General features: G+C 38.7%; 1 protein-coding gene across 1 annotated transcript in view; it reads right to left on the reverse strand.

Annotated features, from left to right (window-relative positions):
- The window catches only part of Arhgap24 (Rho GTPase activating protein 24), a 464,868-nt gene that overhangs the window by 241,748 nt on the left and 199,652 nt on the right, over positions 1–23,468 (reverse strand). The window contains exon 3 of the mRNA XM_004629174.2: positions 12,059–12,146. Within this exon, the coding sequence (XP_004629231.1) occupies positions 12,059–12,146 (88 nt within the window). The remainder of the gene's footprint in view (positions 1–12,058; positions 12,147–23,468) is intronic.

A 23,468-nucleotide genomic window follows, 5' to 3' on the forward strand; every position in this document is an offset into this window, starting at 1 on the left:
TACATACTAATGGAGTGTTATTCAGCCATGAAGAAGAAAATAATCGTATCACCTGCAGGAAAACAGAACTGGGAGGTCATCACATCAAGTGAAATGATCCAGACTTAGAGGGATAAGTATTGCATGTTTTCCCCAATATGTGGAATCTAGAAAAGCAAACAAAAAGAATGCTATGAAAGTGGAAGAAAAGGCATGTTTAGATAAGAGGAAGAGAATGACAGGAAGGAGGTGTAAATGCATAATGGAGGGATGGATACTATCAAAATGCTCAGTGTGCATAAGTAGATAACACAGTGAATCCATTAATTTATAGAGCTGTCATGTGCACACAAACATGCATGCATGACTACTGCTGACCAAGGAGGAGTTCCTGGAAAAGCCTTCTGGATGGATCCAAGGAGCTTTAAACCAAGGCTTCTTCTTTGCCTCAGTCTACCGCTTGTCCTGTGAAGCTGGTCATCCCCACTGGAGGTTGATATCATATGAATGCAATACGTAAGTTTGAATTTAGGCTTATGTTGGATCCATCACAGTAATAGGTCCAAGTAGACAAGGAAGAAGGGGACTGTGCCAAGCATGTGCAGGGTGATCCTGTTGTCCTGCCAATGCAGCTGTCCAGGGAAAGTGGCTACCTTCAGACCTCTTTCTGTTCTCAGAATGTCTTTGTATCTTTTCCAATACTTTGTCAATCATAAATTCTTCACATCATAGTTATTTAATTACAACCCTATCTTTTCTTCAAATTCCAGCTGCAGATTCACTGCCTCTGGGAACACTTCCTTGGTCACTAGTATCCATACTGATCTCTTTTTTCTCTGAAATTCCTGTTGATTTTTAGAATCCTATTTAGGATAACTCAGGCTCCAGGCTAGCACTTATTAATATGCCCCACTACATGATACTGGTCTACTCTTCGGTAAACTGGGAGAGAGCTAGGGACTCCCTGTAGTCTCATCCCCTCCCACGCACACCCCAGTCCCAACTTTTGAGGCAACCATGTGGCTTAGAGGCTTAGGCCTTAGATCCCAAGGAAGAATCCCACCCCCCCCCACCTTCTCCTGGCTTCAGGGATTCCTTGACAACTCTCCTCCACACCTTGAGTTCCAAGCATTCTCTCTTTAGGTTCCTTTCTTCCTAGGCCAGCCCAGTCTCTGCTCTTTCTTTATCCTCAGTTACTCAAAGCGAACACTTCTGTAGTTAACAAAGCCCCTAAAATAGAATCAGGGCTTTATAAATCATAAATGGCTTTACCTTAAGCAATCAGTTTTCTTACTGAGGGTGCATGGGTTTCAGCAGCTGATACCAAATATTTATGGTGATCTAAGAACTCTTAGACCATCTAATGCACCACCACATGGCCTTTCTCAGACGGCTGCAATGGAGCTATGAATGGGAACCATTTTCAAGCAGCATGGTCAGGGCAAAATGAATCATAGTCTAATAGGCAAATAAATGTCACATTCATGCTAAAGCCACCATGCCTGCCTGACCAGTTCAGGGGTGCCTCATTGAGCTGTGATTGTCCTTAGAGTTTAACTTTTTGAGGCCCTGAGGATCATTTTTTCTCAGATTTCTATTTTTAAGGAAGGAACAAAACAGAAAAAGAGAGAGGAGAGAAAGAGAGAAGTGTGGAGGAAAGGAGGGAGGGAAGGCAGGAGGGGAGAAGAAGGGAAGAGAGAGGGAAAAGAAACAGCTCTCCTTGGCTCTGAGGGTAGTGCAGAATTCCAGTTTCATTTCCCTTTCGTGTTCCCACACAATGTCTAATCTGTTGGCGGTCCTGTCCACTGACCTTCAACTCACCTTACATGTTCTGTTTCAAAAAGGAGAATTCTCTGAAAGAAGCCCCTCCACCAAAAAAGAACTGCTCAGACAAACCCCGGTGACAGAGTCAGCACCCAGCATTTGGTTTGCACTTTGATTCTGTTCTTAGCCTGGTTTCACTTCCAAGTCCTTTTCACTGATTACACAGAAAAAGCAGGTAAACAAAAAGCCCGGAAATGCATAATTAAAACCATGCCCCCAGGAACAATGGAGGGAGGAGAACATTTATCCTGGCAAAAGACTTGTTAATAAATAGCTTCTGTTATTGAATTCATAAAATACACTGCTGGTTTTACTACTAATGAAGGATTGAAGAGGCATGAGGATGACTCCTTGAAGAGGAAAGAGTAAGGAAGTTAATGAATTTCTCTACTTTTCTGTCTCCTAAGGAACTGAGAAAAGATCTCTGATCCAGTTAAATAACTTAGAGCTGGACGGTTCTTCTAAATTTGATTAATCCAAAGCAATCACACCAAAGAGATGAAACTGAGATCTGGTTTACTCATTCATTCAACACCCACTTATTGAGGATGGGCTGCAGGCTGTGTAGGCATCACAGGGTCAAAGCGCCAGCTTTATCCGTAAGACCCCCTGAGACAGAAACTAGAAATAGTACCAGCAATCTCCGATCCAAGCAGAGGTAGGAAATGCAGCTCTCGCTGACCTGGAAACTCACCATCTCATTTCTTCTTGTCTTTCTTACTTCTTTTAACTTTTTGATGTCTGGCCTCTGAGGAATCTTGACATTAAATCTATCAATATTCTTTCTGGTGTAAGAAGACTGCAGCATGCTGTGCTTTTGTGAAGCTTGGTTTTAGCATTTTTTTAGAAATATAAATTTGTACCTCTGATTGGCAATGTAGATAATGATAATCTATCAAAGTTATATGACTCATGTATGCAATGCCTGCCTTATAAAAGACCCCCAAACACACACACACACATATATATATATAATATCATAATATATAATATTATAATGTATATTATGGGAATTTTTCTCATATAGATGCTAAAAGTGGTTGGTGAGGCAGGAGATGTTAATGAATGAGTAGTTGGTGACATACACCCTCTCTGGGAGAATAACTTTGTTGTTTAGATTGTTATCTTTGTAAACAAAGTATTTTCACTTTCTGTAAGATGCTTCACACTGTAAAATCCTACTATGCTTTGTAGAAAGACGCTTAGATGATAGTCCAAGCTCTCTTGATCTCCCATGGGGTTCTCTCAGGACAGAATACTGAGGAACAACTCCCTGAACCTGTGCGGATTGAACTGCATAAGAGGATGGTTTCTGTGCTGAGTACGGCCAGTCTTCTGTTAATGGTCTTCATTATTTTGAAGTCACATATGAGATTTCAGCCTTGGTTGAGATCTTGAGTTCTAAATGCCCTAAGACAAGGTTTAAAGGAGAGTTTCAGTTTGGTCACTAATCCTTTTTTTTTTTTTAGTTTCACCATTATTTTTAAAAAGTATATTATTTGGAGGAAGTGCTAAATAAGAATTTTGGTGATTTGCTTCTGAATCCTGATTTTGACAAAGTGGGGGATGCCATGGCCAGGGAGACAGGCTGTCTCAGAGTTCTAATTCTGGTTGTGGTGGCACCAGTGGGGATTAGTGACTTATAGCAGTATCTTTAGCTTGCTTTTCATAGATTTTCTTTTTTTAATCTAGCACACAAACCAAATCTAGCCCATGCCTATATTTTACAATTTAAGAGGCTGTGAAAAAATTAAAAGAGAAATAATATTTCTTGATATTTAAAAATCATGTGATTCATATTTCAGAGAAGATGAATGATGTTTTATTGGAGCCTAGCTGAACTCGTTGGTTTATGCCACTGCAGCAGAGTGGAGCAACTGTAACAGGTGCCTTGTGGCTGAAGAGCCTATAGCATTTACTCTTTGCTTCTTCCCAGAGACATTTGCTGGTCCCTGATCTAGCGCTGAGTGGAGGGGACTAGGTCAGCATATCCACAGACTGCACAAGACACCACTCTATCCACGGACTCTTCTTATCTGCGATCCTGTCATCACATATCTGTGGGCTCTGAAGTACTATAAATGCTTGCCAGTCACAATGATGTTAGTAAGAATTTGAAAGGCTTAGAATATTGAAAAGAAAACTTTCACTGTACAGTTTCTGTACACAATCTCTCATTGTAATAGTCTCTTTCAAATGCATATTCTAAGGTATTTTAAGTAGGAAAGAAATTTGGGAACAAAAATCTCAAAAACTTACTTTAAATGTGAGAATAAACAGTAACTGAAACACCCTGGCTTTCACCAGTGCACTTATTTATTTCATGTTCAGAAGTCCTTGTGTTTATAGAATGATGCTTTCATACCATAAACATCTCCCACTCACATTCTCTAAATGATTTGCACACAGTAAAACCAAGCAAAAACACAAACCAAAACAGAACTTCAGGGCTGCCCACAGATCTAGGCAGACAGAAAGAGAGATTGTCACAGTTGCTCTTGGATAACAAATGTAATTACATGGATTTTTAACCTACAGTACTAAGGCAAAAAGGGACAAAGTTAAGACAAAAGGACTCTTGTAAAATTAAAGGCCTTACCAGCATATTTAAATAGTGATCAAGGATAATTACCAAGTTTTACGCTATAACACTATCAAAGCATCCCTGCATTTTCATATAAAATAGATGCTAAATACTGACTTACATTCTAAATAGCAGCAAGCTGATATATCCAAAGGCATGCTTTGCTCAGTGCCAGAGGCATGTGAAGGCAGACATCGATGGCAAACTTTCATTGCTGATGCTGCATAATTATCTCAAAAACCTGAAAACTGGCCGACCAGTTTTCTTCCCCCAAGACAACCATAAGTATTCATTAGATGATTATTTCTCAGGTGGCTTATTACATAAAACAGCTGCACACTGACCATCTAAGTAGCTTCAAGTTTTGGTAAATTAAAAATTTTACAACTCGCAGACCCAGGAACTGTTTCATGCAGGAAAAATGCCTCTGGATGTGCCCAACTTCAGTCTGTGGTGAGGTGCAGCCGTGGGGCAGAAGCGTAATAGCTTTACTAGAGAGGTAAAGGTCTGACGCTGGGATGCACTGGGCAGTTACACCTGGAGGAGAGTATGTCCTGTACCTATACGACACAGATAAACTCACAGAGAAATAGAAACACAGAGCTAAAGACAGAGGTAGAGACTAAGAGATAAAAATTATCAAGGCTTTGGTGCCAAATTTAGTTATTACTCTTACCCTACTGTCCATGACTAGATTTGAAAGAATCTCTAAGCCTTTAAATGTGCTCACACTTTTGCTTAATATATGCATTTTTCTCTGGCCAAAAGATCCATAATGTATCTATGGGGTTCTCTAAATAGCTGTTACCTCTAGCTTTTTATTTGGCTTCTATGAAATCCTGATAGATAATCACTGGAATAGAAATACTTTTACTGAGATTTACAGAAGCGAGGTGAGGCTGTCTGAGCATATTGGGAACAATTAGCTGGGGCACAGGGAGGCAGTGTAAAGGACGCCTTGTCTTTTAGGAGGACGTAACATTGTTACAGGCAAATGACGCTCACATCAGACCACTCTTCAGGTTTGCTTTTATTCATTCTGTTTTCACTGTTCTTTTCTCATTACTCAATCCCCCCTTCCTTTTGTCTTCTCATTTCTTTTCCTAGGGAAAGAAAGAGGATAAGAAAAATCTACCATTGTACTAATTGCTGATGCCAAGGACTGAGCCAATGTAGGGCTTTGAAGGTCTGGTCTATTGGGGGGATTGCTCTTGAAATCCATTTGGATTGAAGTTCAATCCCCAGCTCCGCTCCTGGGTGTGGTAGTGTGTGTCTCCAGTGCTTGGGAAACTGAAAACAGGAGGATCACTCCATAGTGAGACCCTGTAGTAAACTATATAAAAACAAGAAAGAAATGCATTTGGGACTTGACTCCATTGGTGGGTTGAGTTCTAGTACATGATCTGCAGCAGGCATGCTTGTGGGTGGGCACACAGCAGCAATAGCTTGGCCAGTGTGGGGTGTTTGGGAGGAAGCTGAGAGCAGTTCCAGCAAGTATATGGCATCACAGGGAGAACTGAGTCCCAAAGGTTTGCTGTGGCAGAAGCCACCACTGTCAGCTTCCTCTTCTGCTACCTGCAGTCCTGGGACATCAGACCACTGGTGCATGTGTCTTCCCCACACTTCCTGCAGGCAGAATTTCAACCTCACAGAGTGTTTTGTGAGGAGCTATAAGTGGGCATCTTTAAGCAGCACCTGCTGGATGATGAGGTTGAACAAAGACATAGTGCAAATGAATGAAAAACCTACTGTTGGGGCCACAGAGATGGCTTAGTGGAATAAGCACTTCCCTGGCAAGCACAAGGACCTGAGTTCAATCCCCAATTCTGAAAGAAAAAAAAAAAGCCTACTGTCGCTCTAAGTGCTGAAGTTCTCACCCTGGATGGATGAGCTGAGAAGGTATACTGTAAGCATTCAAGTTAGAAAAAAAATAACTTTGCCTGTTCATATTTCAGAAAATGCACTCCAGCCTCTGAAATGCTGTTAACTCATTTCAAGCACACACACACACACGCACACACACACACACACACACACACACACACACACCACATACTAAAGTAGAGATTTGCTGGTTAGTATTAGCTTTTGCAGTTTGGTCAAATCACTTCTCTGTACCCCATTTTCCTCTTCTGTAGGATGAAGATGTAGTACCACTGTCTCGGGGTGTTGTAGTATACACTGAGGGGAGGAAAACAGAACATTGTCTGGGGTACAGAATCAAAATACAGACACAGCTATAGGCATAAGGGGGACACTGGTGATTGGTCAAAATCCTCCGAGACAGGCACACTGGAAGCTGAGAGCCCCACTTTATCAGTCTCCTCTCTTCACAGCCAAGTACCAGCTGGTACCAGGGAATGAATGATCAGCCCAGAGCTGGAGCGACTCTAGCAGCACTGCAGCCTCAGAGCCTCATGTCAGAGCAGCTGTGGCCCCGACTGCAGCAGTGAGGTAAGGCGCTTCTGCTGCCCATCCTGCAGACGCCTCCCCAGAGAACGTGCCCCAGGAGCACCGGGCACAGCTCACTCTGTTCCCAATCATGGACAGACACACATCAAGCGTTTCCTACACATTAGTTTGAAATTTCTGTTAAGGCTCAAACCTAAAGAAACAGTGCTCAAGCCCCATATTCTAATTGGGAAGCCCAGTGGCCGCTGTGCTGAGACCCTCTCTGCAGGGTTTACTGAGAGAAAGCTGTAGAAAGCCCCCTAGTCTCTGGGGGCAAGAGGGTGATAAAGAACAAGAGGCACTACTTGAAGAAACAGGTTTGAAGATAACCCTCTACACTGTAGATGGGGAGGTAAACCAGTATACCAACTATGAAAATCACTATGGGTATTCCTTAAAAAACAAAAATTAGAAATTGCATTTGACCTTGCTATTGCCCTTCTAGGTATCTTCACCAAAGTGTTTAAGCTATTATATTACAATAATAAATATATACTTGTATTGATAGCAGCACAACTTGTAACAGCTAAATCCTGGAAGCAACCTATCTTCCCATCAACAGATGAATGTATAAAGAAAAATGTAGCATTTACACACAATGGACTACTACCTTGCGATAAAGGACAGAACTGCGTCATTTGTAGGAAAGCGGATGCCTCTCAAAATCACAATGTTACATGCAATAAATTACACACAGAAATTTAAATATGACTTTCTTCTCTTATGTGAGAAACCTGAAATACATTTTTTTAGAAAAAGACAAGTAACAGGAAATAGGTGGGTAAATCTTTTGGAAAAGTGAAAGGGATCAAGAGATGAAGGACTGATTGTGAGGCGAGAAAGGAAGGGGACAAAAAGACTGAATGAAGGCATGTTTGTTATAAATGAGTACTGGCTTCACTGGGACAAATAGGAACATTAGGTACTATACATGTGTACCAACAAAAATTAATGGTAAATAAACTCTAGTTCTTGGGGGTGGAAGGACAAAGATTTCCTCCACTGGGGGAGCTGGCCAGAAAAGCACAAAAAGAATTGTTTGTAAATGGTAAAATGTGCCAGATCAGTCACTATCTCTTTCTTAGATTGGGGACCCATGGCCTCTGGAGCTCAGTAACCCTTGCTGGCCCTGCAGCTGATGCCCCTGGAGAAAAGGATGGACTGAGGGTGAGAGAAACAGTGATGTGATTCACTTTCCTTTTCCCAGCAGGAAAGGAACATGCGTTTCTTGGTTGCTGAAGAAGCCTAGAAAGTAGCACACCTTAAGCTCATTTGTTCCATCAGTAGAACTACCTCCAAACCAGGTAAACCTTACCATGGCAAGTGGATTGGCAAAGCCAGGGCCATGGAAAACCCCACATATATGACCTCTGGAAGTGTCAGCATAGGAGAGGAAGTGAAGGGGTTCTTCCCACAATGCATCTGTGTAGGAAGAAGTCTAACTTCTTCCTTCTCTTCCTCTTGTCATTAGAGAGGAAGACAGGAGAGTAGGAAAGGGAAGTGGGTGAGGAACTTCCCTCCACTTCGGTTACTGCAGTCACAAGAAAATTCTTTGCTGCACCAGGGGAAGGAAAAATCCCACACAGTAGTAAATAAGAGATCCACACAGCAACATGCCCACAGTAATTTCATCCAACCAAGATTCCTCCATAGGTATAGTAAACACACATCTCGACTGCTCAGTACGTTGTGCTGTGCTACCTTGGGTGTTAGGAATAGGGCAAAGAGCTGGAAGATGTAGTCCTAACTAGATGGTGTCCCACGTTGTCTTTCCTGCATTTTGTCCTGCCCCTACATGGTTTTCTTGTTTCCTTTCTGAGAGACTATTCTCTTAATGAGAGTTTTGACATCATGGCTGCCTTAATTGCTCTGTTTATTTCTTCAAACATCACACACACAGACACACACACACACACACACACACACACACACAGCCAGAGCACATTATCAGAAGCCAAGAGAACAACTGGGTTTTCTTTCTTCAAGGGCCATGCACTAAAGAGCTGCCAACATTCCTTTCTCAACCACATTTCCCAATAGCTTAGTACTTGGCTGTAAAGGCTCACTCTGGTCTGAGATTTGGCATTTCTGACAGCAAAGCCTTCTAATTTGCCAATTTGTATGACTTTTTCTTTAATAACAAGTAGGAAAAATGGAAAAATTGGAGTAGAATGTTACAAATTATGGCATCAAATCATGGCATTATTATCCTTCAAAGAGATAATTCATTCCAAGGAATAATGAATCTAGATGAAACTAATCCTGAATTGTGCTAGATTGTTTTTCTGCATAGGTTTAAAAGTCTAAAGCCTAAAAGAAATATCTAATATGTAGACAAATACAGATAAATAATACCCAAAGACCCAGGATCTTCAATTCTATTAAAAATTCTTGGTTTTCCCTACATGTACATTATGGGTATTCAGGTTAAGACTAAACAACAACAACAACAACAACAAAACCCAACAACAAATCCTATATCTTTTTTCTCCAAAAAAAATCTATTATATTTTTTCTCCAAAAAACACTATATATATGGATAATTTATAAAGGTCTACACAGGAATGAACAGTGCCCTTGAACGTACAACCTCTGTATGTGGACACATAATGCTAGAGTAGATAACAAACAGCTTTGTGGGGGCCTTCAGTTTGGTTGGGAATTATGGGAAGAGGGATGAAAGCGTTTTATCCTTTGATGCTGCTTCATACAACTTGGGTGATCTTTATTTTTTTCATAAAGACATGTGAGTTAGATCTATAGCATCATTTTCAGATAGGTTTTCTGAAGTGGCGACTGAGAGATTTTTTTTCAGAGAAAGCCACTGTAGAATAAGTATGTGTGACATAGCTGGGTGTACGAAGGTGGGTCCTATAATAAAGTCAATCACAGTTTTGCTGTCTTTCTTGCCTCCTACTAATACCGATCCTCAACTTTTGAGGGGTGTTCTGGGGATCAAACTAGAGACCTTATGCTTGCCAGACAGGTGCTCATGCCACTGAGCTGTATCCCCAGCCTCCTCCCACTAATTCTGACAAACGGCAAACTCTTGTTTTTGAACTTTCTAGATTCTCATGCCAAACCACTACACATTTGAAAAAATCAAACAATACCACACTGTCATTTTCATCTGCAAAGGTAAAAGAAGTGCCTTGTTGTCTTTAAATAATTTTGATTTTCTGAAATCCATTGATGACCATGAGAGACAGGTCCTTCACAGTCTAATACAAGTACAAGAATATTTGCCTGAAAAATCCATGCTTTTTCCAACTAAAAGAAAACCACAATGACTGAGATTAATAACATAGACTCTAGATTCTCAGCGTGTAGCCATATGTATTTCTAGCTCCATCTTTGAAGAAATGTTTGAAGTGTGAAGCAATTCTCTTCACACTTCATTAAGATGATTCAGAATTCCAAAATCTAACTTAGAAGATACTACATCATCTTGAACCAATAACCCAGAAAATATTATTTCAAACTTTCTATGGGAGTACTATATTTACTAACATAATTGTAGCAGCAAGCCTGAAATTCCTCCAGAAATTTTTTGAAGGGATAACTTTCAGAATTCATTATATATAACCTTAAACTTCTTAAGTTTTGCTCATTAAAAAGCATTATGTCATTTGCTCTGCATGTGAAACTTATGCCCTAGAACAGCAATGTTGAAGGGTAGTTTCATCCATAAATTTCTGGACTCGAAGATAATTCTGTCTCAAACAATCTTGAATATGTCCATCTATGTTACAACAGAACTAGCTGTGCAGCCAGCGTATAGAATGGGAAAACAGAACTCCAGTATTATTGGAGAGGAAAACTCAAAGCCATCAACTTAAAAGCCAACAGGCACTAATGTTTGGGAATAAATAAGGAAAGAAATTTCCTCTACTTATACTTCAAAGACCTTGTAACATCTGGAATCTAGTTCCATAGGGGTATTCCACTAAGAAGTAAGAATAAAAGGATTTTAATGGGTCAAACAAGATTCAGGTTTCTTGCAATATGTTCTCTCTAGGGAGAAGCAGCACAACACATCTGTCTAACCTTTCTGTACCACTTCAGCAGCATCAATTAACATTTAGTCACGGATTCCACCATGAGCCAGATGAACTCAGTGCCACAGCTGTTTTCATTGAGGGGAAAAATATGCATTCACATTTTAAAATCCCCTGTACTTATCCATTTGGGAAAATGTGTTTTATTGACTATCTTTGTGCTGGCTTTATTGATGTGAATTTCATAGTACTCATGCATATAAATTCTCACTCACCCTTTACTGGGATTACCTCAACATTGATATCATATAATCTGGACCATCCAAGGCCAACACTCTAAAAGCCATGTTCCTAACTCCCTTTTCTTTACATCCAGGGGTAAAGAAAGGCTAAAGAACTGATCAAAGAACTAGATCATGGCCTCATGGAAACTGCTGCTGTGCTATTCGAGGACTTCAAAGCGGACTGAGTATGAAGAGTGAGGTGGGTACGGGTGAGTAGGGGAAACATGAACAGAGGCCGCAGGAAATGTAACTGCTAATTCTGATGACCTGGCAGCGATGCTCTCCACTCTAGAAGCCAGAGGTGTAGAAGTGGTTGGCTGGGCACAACACGGGAATACGAACTGGAATACTTAGTCATTGAAAGAGGTTTTGTGTCTTGTTGTTTAATACCAAGACTTACTTAAGACACAGCTTGCTGAGCAAACTATTTTAACTAAAATATACCTCAGCTTCTTCACAAGACCACTGTAAAGTGAAATTTCCCTCCAGTACCCTTCACAGGTACTTTCTCATGACTTTGAGTCAATGCTGGAGTTTTGTAGGCAGATAAAAAGGGGACTGGTGTGTCATTGTGACCCTAAGCATGTGTGCATATTCGATACAGATTTAAAGTCCGTATCTGTGCAAGCATTAGCCAGATTTGACACCTGCCTTTTCAGGAATCATCTTTTTTGTTTAATTTTAATCTTTCTTTCTTTCTTTCTTTCTTTCTTTCTTTCTTTCTTTCTTTCTTTCTTTCTTTCTTTCTTTCCTTTTTGTGGTACCAGGGATTGAACTCAGGACCTTACATGTACTTATTCTACTGAGCTATCTTCCTGGCTTATTTTTTCAAGACTGATCTCAGCCATAACTCAAGAAGGTGAAAACCTGGTTGTCACGTCCTCATTTTCACCAACATGCATCAGCAAGAATTGAATCAAACCAGAAACATATCTTACCTGGAACTACTTCAAAAAGGAATTTTCCTGGATTCTCTTCATTGCAGGGATGTTCCAAGACTTTATTTCCAGGCAGAAAAATAGTCCCCTGTGAACAAAAATGGCCCAAGCATTAACTGGATAGCAAGCACTGCACATAGCGTCATCATTATTACCTGAACATATAAGGTGTGCCTTTAACAAAATATACAGTCATATGCATTAGACTAGTATATATTCTGGACAATCAGATGCAGTGTATCAGAATCATATTCACTCAAAATCTAACAAATATTCACAAGTACCTAATATGTACAAGACACTATATACAGCTGTGTTTATGTTAAGCATCATTATGTTAAATACATTATGTATGTGCCAAAAATTTTGCTGAGCATTCTTCTACCCTCCCACCAGTTAGTTGTTGGAAGAATTTCATGAGATAGGGATCATTCCCCTGATTTTACCAAGGCAGAAATTTAGGGCTGGGGATATAGTTCAATGGCATAAGTGCCTGCTTGCAAGCACAAGGTCCCGAGTCCATGGCTATCAACCTTCAATATATGAGTATCTGAATGATCCAGTTGTTCATCCTTCCTTGGCTTTTTGGTTTTCTCAGACTTTTTCCTTCCTTCACTGTTGGGAGGGTCTCTTTTGCTGACTCTACTTAGCCTTAAGACATTGGAGTTTTTAAGGATTTACTCTAAGACTCCTATTATCTGAGTGTACTCTCTTCTCCAAGACATGTCATCGGTACCTAGAACTTCAGTAACCAGCCACCAGGCAGTGCAGATAACATTAGTGTTTCTAATCCAGGATCCTCCAAACTTCAGGCTTTCCATCCAAGAGCTCGCTTGACATTTCTTTTTGTATCTCGCAAGGAAATTTTGAATTCAAGTTAGTCAAATTAAAATGCAATTAAATCTAGTCCCCATAATGAAATCGTTAATTTAATGACCATAACCCTCACTTATTCATTTGTAAATGCTAGAAATGTAGAATTCATTAGCTTTACTCTAGTATGACTTTAGCACTTCTACTTCTTTGTTTTAATGGCTACTATTTCTTATGTGGAATGTCCCCACTACATGTTTTTGGATTCTCTAAGTACTACTGAAACATCTTTTAATACTTTTTTTTTCTTTTAGTGTAGTCAAAGTAATCTTTAGAAACTGAAATTTGAATTTTCATCTCTCTTGCTTAAAAATCTTCAGTGGATTTTATGTATCCTAGTGTTGCAGGCAGCCGAATTAGACAGAAATATTATAGGCAGTCAGACAGGGCCTGGTCCTTGAAGGAAATACCACAGAAGACAAGATATCTTGCAACACTGGGAGGGATGGATGCTCCCCCCATGGGCCAGACCTAAAGACCAAAGATCAAACAAATCCCGACCTCCCTAAAGATTGGCATTCGAGACTGATCATCCCCCTGAGGGAAATCGAAGAATCGTTAATCCGAATATTACTGGATGGCTACTTCATAAAATCCTGTTCTACATTCATGCCTGCTTGCTACATGACCTGTATCCCTATTTGGTCCTGAACTTAATCAATTCTACCTAAGCAATGGTGCTTGTAATCCCGTTGGTTGACCATAGTTTTGTCCCACCTCTTGTCCACCTAAGAGAGTTCCGTAGCCCCATTTGATTTTGCCCTGTAAAAATAATCTGGAAGAGACAGTTTCCTGGGCAACCCCGTCAGGCCCCCCTTCTGTCCCCTCTGAGACAGAAGCTTTTTTTCCCAATAAATATTCTACTCTTAACCTCTGTTTTTTCCTAAAATTCATTCTTTGGTTTTAGAGAATATGAACTCATCCAGGTCAGGTCGGGAGATCATTTTTCCCTATATCACTACGATAAATGTCTTGATGACCTGACTGTACTCACATTTCTAAAGTCATTTTTCTTCCTTAAACTTCTGAAGTATTCTATATTTTTCTATGACCCAGCCAATTGCATTTTAAAAATGGCATCCTGCTCCCACCTACACTCGAATGACATCCTGGTTTGGTTATTTGACAGGTGCCTTCCAGATTAACTGCATCTAAAACATACTGGCATTGTTTCCAATTTGCCAGGAATGCCAAGCATTTTACCAGGCACCTGGTAACCATAGAAGACATATAAAATGAAGTGAATGAGTGCTATTAGCATAATAAGATCAGTATTCCAACCCACATACACAGAACTAAAGAACATTTGCTCTTGTCCACTGAGCTAGAGTGTCTGTTTTTCCTAGCTTGAAACCATATTTAGCCAAGTAGTATTTTACCCAGCCCTCCTCCTAACCAATTGAGCACAGGAAATTACAGTCATCAACTATTTCCCTCCTTCTGGGCTTAGAGTGATAAAGCACAAAGTGTACATTAGAGGTATTCAATTTCCTTTGGTGCCCCACCCCCCAAGCACATTTTCTCACTATATTTAGATTACTCTGGCCCATGGAGCCCATGTTCTAATAATCTTACTTTAAAGATACTCATCATAATTAAGAGATCTCTATAATTATGTAGCTAATGGTGGTGATATTGAATCTTTCAGTTAAGAATTTATTCTACATATTGAAATGATTTTGTCAAGTCATTCAGTTTGTGATTTATCTTAGTTTTAGAACATAGCATGTAAACCTCCAGATGCAGTACCTATGTGTGTTTGCATTGTAGGAAGCTGAGTTAGAAACTCAGACAGGGCTAGGCCTTCAATGGAGACAACATAAAAGATAAGCTATCTTGCCAGCTGTGAGAGCGACAGACACTCCCACTGTTGGCCAGACCTCAAGACAAAAGATCAAACAAAAGCTTACCTCCCTAAAGATAAGCTTCCAGGATTGATCATCATCTCAAGGAAGCCAGGAAGAGTCACTAACCCAATCCCTTACAGGAAAAGTCCCTAGTCTGTATTCATGCCCACTTGCTAAGTGACTTGCATCCCCATTTGGTCCCGGGTTTAATCAATTTTACCTGAGCAATTGTGTTTGTAATCTTACTGGTTGACCACAGTTTTGTCTCAGCTCATGCTCACTCAGTGAATTCCTGCGTTTTCTACCTTTTCCTTCCTCACCTCATGGTTTTGCTCTATAAATATCCCTAGAAAAAAGATATGCCCTGAGCAACCGACTTGGGTCCTTTTCTGTCCCTCTCTTGGATAGAGAAGCTTTCTTTTCCTCATTAAACATTTCTGCTCTTAACCTCCATTTTCCTAAAATTCATTTTTAGGTTTTAGAGAGTCCTCCCAGGTATCTTCCAGTTTGACAGCTTCATTCCTCTGTATCACTTGTATGCATCACTTTTACTAATTCTAAGCCTTCAGGCTATACTTAAGGTCTTAGATTATGCATGTGCCATGTAAACAGAATTTAGGCCTGTTTCATTCTTAAACAATTGCTCTGTGGAACCCCAAACTACTTCACTTGACAAATAAAAGACTCCAACTAATGTGAGCATTTTTTTTTAAAAGAATTATTTTAAATAGCTACTTCTGGCCGGCTCAAAATTTTATTTTCATTTTCAAATTTTTTGCTATATAACTTTTGTATTTTGCAATTTTACAGGCAACTTCTGATGTAAAAATAATAGTTTAAATTATACATGGTTGAAGTAGACAATTCTGTGATTTACAAATATTTGCTATGAATAATTTGCTAAATCATTCTGTAAGTAAGACAAAAAATAATCTGATTAAACAGATAACTTGATCTGTTGTTAAAAGTCCATGACTAAGAAAAGTGTCATAATTGTTCTCGGTATTTAAATTATTTGATAGGGCCAGCAAGATAGCTCAGTAGTTTAGGACTCCTGCTTAGGCAAGTTTAATTAAATGTACAGGAGCCATGGTTCAATCCCTGGCACCACATGCTGCACCAGCCCCACCCCTAGGTGAGCTAAGCCAGCCACAAAAAAAAGTTTAAAGTATTTAACAATGTCCAGATTATCACACAACGCAAGTAGTAAAAGCAAACAAAATTCTTATTCTTAAGCACTAACCCGATATTGGCACCATGTAAATTTTTTTTGTATTTTTATGTACTTATGTACATTTGTGTATAAACATATAGGAATTTTTACAAAAATGCAATAAAAATAAAAGCCTTATTATCTGCTTTAAATAAAGTCATTTACTGTCATTATTAATTCTCTTAGAGTTGGTCTAAATTAGCCAACACAATACAACAAACTAGTCCAGAGATGTAATTTAAGGATGTAATCCAACTCAAAAGTAATGCATTTAAGACAACAATGTGTCAGTATTATTTCTCTAATTACCTCAGGTAATGTAAAATTGGTGAAATAAGTAAAGTCTCAACTCTATTCTCAACACAAGAACAACAGTATATAATTATAGAACCAACAGCCACCAAAACATATGGAAAAACACATAATAAATTTATAGGACAACCTTTGGACATTGTGAAAGGATTTTAAAAGAATATAGAATTTAAGATTTAGTGAATTTAGGATAGTCTTTTGAAGTGAAATAAATAGAATCAACAAGAGAAGGGAACAGAGCTATAAGCAGATAAAGTAAAACACCAAGTGGGGAGTAATTAGGAAGCAATGATATTAGTTACAAATGTTGAAGATGTGTTCAGCATCTAGAAAGTCTAACCCTAGGTAAATGACATTGTACTTGGGATCTACAGCAACTGAGATTCAATGTAAGTTTTGTGGTAAGCATACAGAAATTTAAGAATGCCAATTCTTGACAGATGGTTATCATGAAGCAATTAGTTTGGTATAAGATAGAAAAGCCAAGACCTACACAAAAATGGTAGCAGTAGAAGTAACACGCATCTACGAGAAATGCCTTACAAGAGATACACTTTTAAGAACATGTAAAGAACCCGTTCATAGTTTATCCAGAAAAAAAAGAAGAATCAAAGATGACTTGAGTTTTTCTTTTCTGTATCTCTAGAAGAAAGGTAATGAGGGGTTAGGAAGATTCACATGTCAAAGGGCCCCTCCGTGAACTTCAGCCAAAACTACATGATGTTCTTTGTCATTTAATGCTCTCTCAAGCCATCATTCTATTCTTTATCCTGTACTATAGCTGGGATATGGAATGACTAGTCTAATTCTTCAAGGCTTGGCACACAAGGAGATGGTGCAAATGTCAAGATGTGGGACCTCATGGGAGGTCTTCCAGTCACTGGGGCCATCCTCATAAGTGTCATTATGGGGCCAAAGCCAGACTCTTCCTCGCTACTTGTTTTGCTTCCCAGCCCTGACTGAGTAGCTTTGCTCTGCCGGACACGCCTCCCATGACACAGGACCAAACCAAGATGGCCAATAGATTGCGAATTGACTCTAAAAGTGTGAGCAAATGTAAGCCTTTTTCTGTATAATTGAATTATCCTAAGTACTTGTTTTAGTCATGGAAAGCTGTCTAACATGCCCCAGGGGATTAATTTCCATAAATTGTCTAAATCAGACTCTCTGACCTTTTAGCTTCAGGTTGGGTTTGACAGTTCATATCAAGACTTTAGAAAACTGCAAAAGAGATCAATCAGGATACTCCTTTCTTGTCTCCCTCCACACTAAGGGGCAATTGGCCCCTATTTGTAGTGAGGCATCTTAATCCACATCCCTTAAAGTTGCAGCTTCTCTGCTTGCAGTAGAGCTGCTTGCATTCACAGTTCCCTTTTGTGTTTCACCCCAGGGAGTTTTCACTGCCCACTAATTTTCATTAATCCTTCCCATACAGTCTAAATTATTTCTTTATCACACACTCACATTGTCCTTTTGGGATTAAGTCAGTGATGTCTTGCCTGGATCTTGAGTTACAAAATAGCCAAAGTGCAAGTGCTATGAGATTTCTGAGTAAGGCATTTGATCCCATAATGTTCAACATACCTCACTACAAATCTTGAGAAATCAGAGAGAACAGGTTCCAATATGAGAAGGGAGGGTAACCTTTCTGGTAGTTCAGCACATACAGCAATAATTATATGATAGTAATTAACCAGCAGATTCAGACTGGGACTCTACTTGTTTTTACCCCTGATAAGGATATCATTCTTATACAATATTTTTAAAGTTTCAAAATTAGATAATATGATGAACACAATCTTTTATAGTTTGACAGCTAGAAGTTGGCAAAAGTAACATAATTCAGAACTATATTAGTAGTTTGCTTGAAGCTAAAATTACTATTAAAAAGAAATCTCATTTTCAGTTAGTATCAGATCACTGAGCCAAAACCACAAGATATTGGGATAAGGCTAGATGCTGCTCAAAATAGACAGAGGGATCTTATGCTTTGGAATTTGAACTGGAAAAAGGGCATGTCTATGCAGTAAATAAATGAATACTTTCTTAATTTTATAAACACAGTGATGAGTTTTTTCCAAGCATGAATAATGAGCATGAAAGCACAAGGAATTTGCCGAAGTTTCATCTTGACATTATATTTGCATGTATGTTTTTATGATACTAGACACTGAAAATAGGTTGAGAGTGAAATAAACACTAGTCAACAGATTATGTTAGAGTACTATAAATTGCTTCGATCTTTACCTCGTAGCAAATAATTGCGTTAATTTTAGTCAATAAGTACTTCTTAAATAATACCCAGCATACCTTGGGCTCTAACTGAAGCACACAGAATATAAAGGTGAGAAAGGTCAATGAATTAGGGCATTATTAGGGAAAGGAAACAGCACGTCATATGCTTATAAAAGGCATAAAATTACACCTAAAAGTGTTCTGACCATATATTAATTTGTCCATAATGAAAAAGTTTGTGGTTTGGCAAGTATTTCCTGGAGTCAGCCTGTCTCGGTTCATTTTCCCTTTGTACCACTTTTACCACTTATTGGCCATGTGGCTTCAGAGCACCTCCTATTCTTCATCTTCTCCGTTCTTAAAATGGGACAAAAAAATGGAGCATACTGTAAACTAATATATGAGAAGTTTGTAGAAAAATACCTTGTAGATACTAGCTGTTTAAATACTTATAAATCTTTCTTATGCCCCATGAACCTCGAAGAAATTGTTGACCTGAATCCCCTACAGCTCAACATAACAGCATGGCTTTACTTCTTATATTTAGTTTTTATACTTTTCTTTTGGATGGTTAAGACCAAGATAAAGCAAGACCTATGCAACAAGAGTTGTAGCTTTTGGATCTGATAAGGTGAGTCAAATTCCCTCAGGATTTATCCTGAGATCCTGTACCTCAGACTGTAGATCCTTTGTCAGTGGCAGCCATGTGGATGAGTCACAGCCATTGCTTGGCCAATACGCTCTCTGTGAAAGCCTGAGAGAATGTTTTCTCTCCATGTGACTCTCCTTAGGCACACTTTACATAATTGATCACTTTCCTCTTTGGCCCCATAATCTCCTTGATCAGAAAATTTGGGACACTACTGAGTTACATGATGTTATAGTACAAGTTCTCATATGTCCCGAGTCTTAATTGTCCTTGGAAGGCTAGGGCCAAAATGTTGGCTTTCCTTGCAACCCTCCTTTTTCTCTAATTTTGGTCTGCAAACTTAGGTTGCTAACCCACCAGAGCTTTTAAGCTTAACCTCACTATCTGTCTGAGTATCAAACATCTTAGGCATAACATGGAACAGGTATTTTTCATCAAGGATTGATATGTTGAACTTTAAGTCCCTACAGAATATGATGAAAAAACATTTAAAAGTTAAAATATATTTAAAAAATAGGCATAAAGAATTATATAATTCTTATGTTTGCACGTAAGTCCAGAAATTTAACCACATACAACCTTGTAGTAGGACAGTCCTGCAACATTCCTTTTCCTGTCTCCTGCCTCCAAAATTTTGTATTTAAATGAATTTTTAAATAGTGCAAACATATTACTGGTATACCAAGAAAAACATACAAATATATATTTTTAAAAAGTCAGAAGGTAGATTTAGGTGGGCATATTTTAAAATCTTAAATTTAGGTCTCTGCCTAGTAGAAAAGATGAAGATAGATCTACAAAGTGTGTAATAGGGTACCAAAGGCTTGAGCAGGTCTTATCTTGTGAAACCTAGAAATGCTATTTTATCAGAGAAAAGGATCTCTGAAGATGTGATTAAGTTGAATAGTCTGACATATTATTCTGGGTTATCCTGGTGAGCCCTAAATCTGATCACAAGTGTCCTGAAAAATTGAGAGCTGCGGAGGCACAATGCACAGACAACAGGGAAATGTGTCAGGGAGGCAGAGATGAGGTTATGCAGCCACAAGCCAAGAACTGCTGTTGGGCCTATAGCTAAGAGGTCAGGGGCACGAGTGGTCCAAGGGGACTTTGACAAGTGAGCATCTGTCCTTTCTTATACTTGATTTGGGGCTTCTTGACTCTAGACTTCAGAGAAAAAAAATTTCTTGTTTTAAGACATCAAGTTCATAATTTGTTCCACCAGCCTAGGGAAACCAATACTACATTAAGACACTTGGAGGAAACCTTGCAAACTGCATGTGAATAGTTGAGATTTAATAGGTATTCATCCTAAATTCTCATGTGTTGATAAATGGTGTCTAACTTTTAATTTTTCCTTTATTTGTTGGGGGCGAATCCAGAGTGTGGAAGGAATTGAGACAGGCATTAGCTAAGGAGAATCTCCTCCCCTAGTTCTCTGTCAATAGGAGGAAACCATTCATCAGTGTCACTCACATCCACGGCCTTGGGACAGCCATGATGAGGCTGAGTCCTCTGAGGACTCAGATCTCTGTTGACCTTCTCAGCCTGTTCTGGGACAGCACAGGCCATTTTACAACTTCCATTGTTTACCGACTGGGAAAGAAATACTAACATCTTGGTAGTTGATGGGGGCCAGAATGTTGAAATAAATTTATGGTAGTAGAAGAAAAGGAAGGGGGAAAAAAGGTTTTGCATACTTTAAAATTTTTTTTTGTCTCATTATGAAAACAAAAGTTGAAGATCAAAGAGTCATGGCTATAAAATATTTATTAGGGAAAACCCAGTATCTGAAGTGAAGAGTTTCATAAGTCATTATCAACAGACCAGAAAATTAATGGTAAAATAGTCCTATTTAAACACTTGTTTTAATTAAATGATTGTGTGTTTAAAAAATTTAAGGGAAAAAGACTTGGAATTAACCTTGGAAGAAACTAAGTTAAGTCGAGAATATCAAAGTAACCAGAGATGTTGAAGACAATGATTCTGCAAATTTTTTTAAAAGATCAAGTAAAATAAGTATATAGTTAGTTTAATAACTATACAAATGTTTCAATCTTAAAAAATTAGAAGTGTAAAATAGGAAGTATAAAAAGCCTAAGCAGAGAGAAAGATATTTTAGTTATTTGCACAGATAACTGTTTTTGATAGTGGATATCTTTTAATAAAAAATCAATTCATTGAAAACTTTTAAATAGCATTCGTTTTTAAGCTGTATCCGTATTTTTCTATTCACAAATAAAGCTAAAGACTAAAATAGTACAGAGTGTGAATAATTTTACAAAAATGTTAATACCTTTGGTTATAGAGTTTACTATCTTAATATCTTTAGTTTCCCCTGTCCCCCAATTTCTCCTTGGCAAGAATTTTTTAAAATTAGAAAATGCACCTATTATTTTTTTCCTATTATTTTTGTGCAAAACTATTTTGAGTACATTTACTAACAGTGCTAAAGGTATAGCTAGTAGCTCAGAAAAACAAGTATCTCAAGTTTTCCTTAACACAGGCACTCTGAAAAATAAAACATGAAAGGAGAGGAAAGACTATTAGGTAAGAGAAGGGGAAGGGGGAGAATAAGGTACTACAGTGGAGAGAAGTTTAGGGAACGGATATGATAAAAACATGGTAAATACATGCATGAAAATGCCACAGTCAAACCAGATACTTCACAAAGTTCATAGGTACTAATAAGTATACGTGGGAAAAAAGTAAGAAAAAAAGACAGTTAGTAGGCTCTATGATATCCTAGATGCACAGGGGTATGCATTTAAGAATTGAAATCCTACAGGGTGTATGATCCTAAGAATGATTTAAAAGAAACTGTTTCATATTTAAGTTTCTTGGATACGAAAACTTCCTGGGAAAGGAAGTTTTATGTGTATGAGAGTGTTTTAGTCTTTTACTTAATTTCAACCTTTTTGGCAAACACCTACTCTTGTTTAACAAATGGTGTCAAGGGAAAGCATCAGTGACTAATGTGTTGGATGTGTTGTCCAATACACTTAGAATTTCCTTTGACTTTATAGCTGTTTTCACACGGTATCACATAGTACATTTGCTCCTAGCTCCCATCTTAACCTACTTAAACTGCACTCCTTACCTTCAAAGCATTGTGCGGACTGCCATGATTTGGAGGGAAAGTTTTTCAGTTCCAAATACTCATTTCACCAAGCTCTTCGCAGAGCCATCAGTGACAGCGTGGCAATGGAAGTAAAATCTGGGTCAGCTCATGCTGCAATCCTCCCACGTCTCGAATACTTGAGTAGAAATCTTTTTTCCAGTGTTTTCATAGCTGTTTCACAGCACTGATTTCCTACACTAATGTTACAGTTCCCGTGCAGCACCCCTTCTCCTGCCTAGGCAATGCTCTCGGTGTTGCAGGTGCAAGAGCAAAGAAAGTGGACAGAGGTTCTGCCACATGCTGCAGACATCTTCCTAAAGGAAGACATGCATGCACCCATGCATGCATAAGTGAATATTAGGACATGAGATAATTACAGGACAACATAAAGCATCATGCAGTTAACTAACGCAGGGTGACACCTCTGAAAGAGTTCTAGTGGCTACTTCAGGCCTCTCTGAGGAAGTGGTGATTCATCTGAAATTTCCCTACTGAGAAAAATCCCTGCACATGACAAGAGAAAGAGTGATAATGTCTGAGGGGAAGGCTGGTATGAGGGAGTTCAGTGTTTATGAAGAAAATGAAGCACATGGATTTTCTTCTAAATGAATGAGAAAGCACTGAAGACTTTGATCATGGTAACTCAGTTTGTATTTTGAAAGGAACACTGGCAATTGAATAGAAAATAGATATAGTGTATAAGAGAAATTAAAAAAAGCCTATTTTCTTTATCCATTCCTCAGTTGATGGACATTTGGGTTGTTTTTGAATATTTAGCAATTTGTCATTTAGCTATGACAAATTGCGCTGCTAGGTACATGGGTGCACATATATCCCTGTGGTATGACGATTTCAGGTCTTTTGGAAAAATAACTAGGAGGAGAATAGCTGGTTTGAGTAGGACCTCCAATCCTAGCTTTTTGAGGAATCTCCATACTGATTTCCATAGTGGTTGTATCAGCCTGCACTCACACCAACAATGGAGAAGTGTTCCATTTTCCCCACAGCCTCCCCAGCATTTGTTATTGGTTGACTTCTTGATGATAGCCATTCTTTCTGGCATAAGATGGTATCTCAGCATTGTTTCAATTTGCATCTCTTGAATGACCAATGATATTGAACATTTTTTTCATATATTTATTTACCATTTGTATCTTTTC

This window comes from Octodon degus, unplaced genomic scaffold (genome assembly GCF_000260255.1).
Source record: "Octodon degus isolate 3935 unplaced genomic scaffold, OctDeg1.0 scaffold00028, whole genome shotgun sequence".
Classification (NCBI taxonomy): domain Eukaryota; kingdom Metazoa; phylum Chordata; class Mammalia; order Rodentia; family Octodontidae; genus Octodon; species Octodon degus.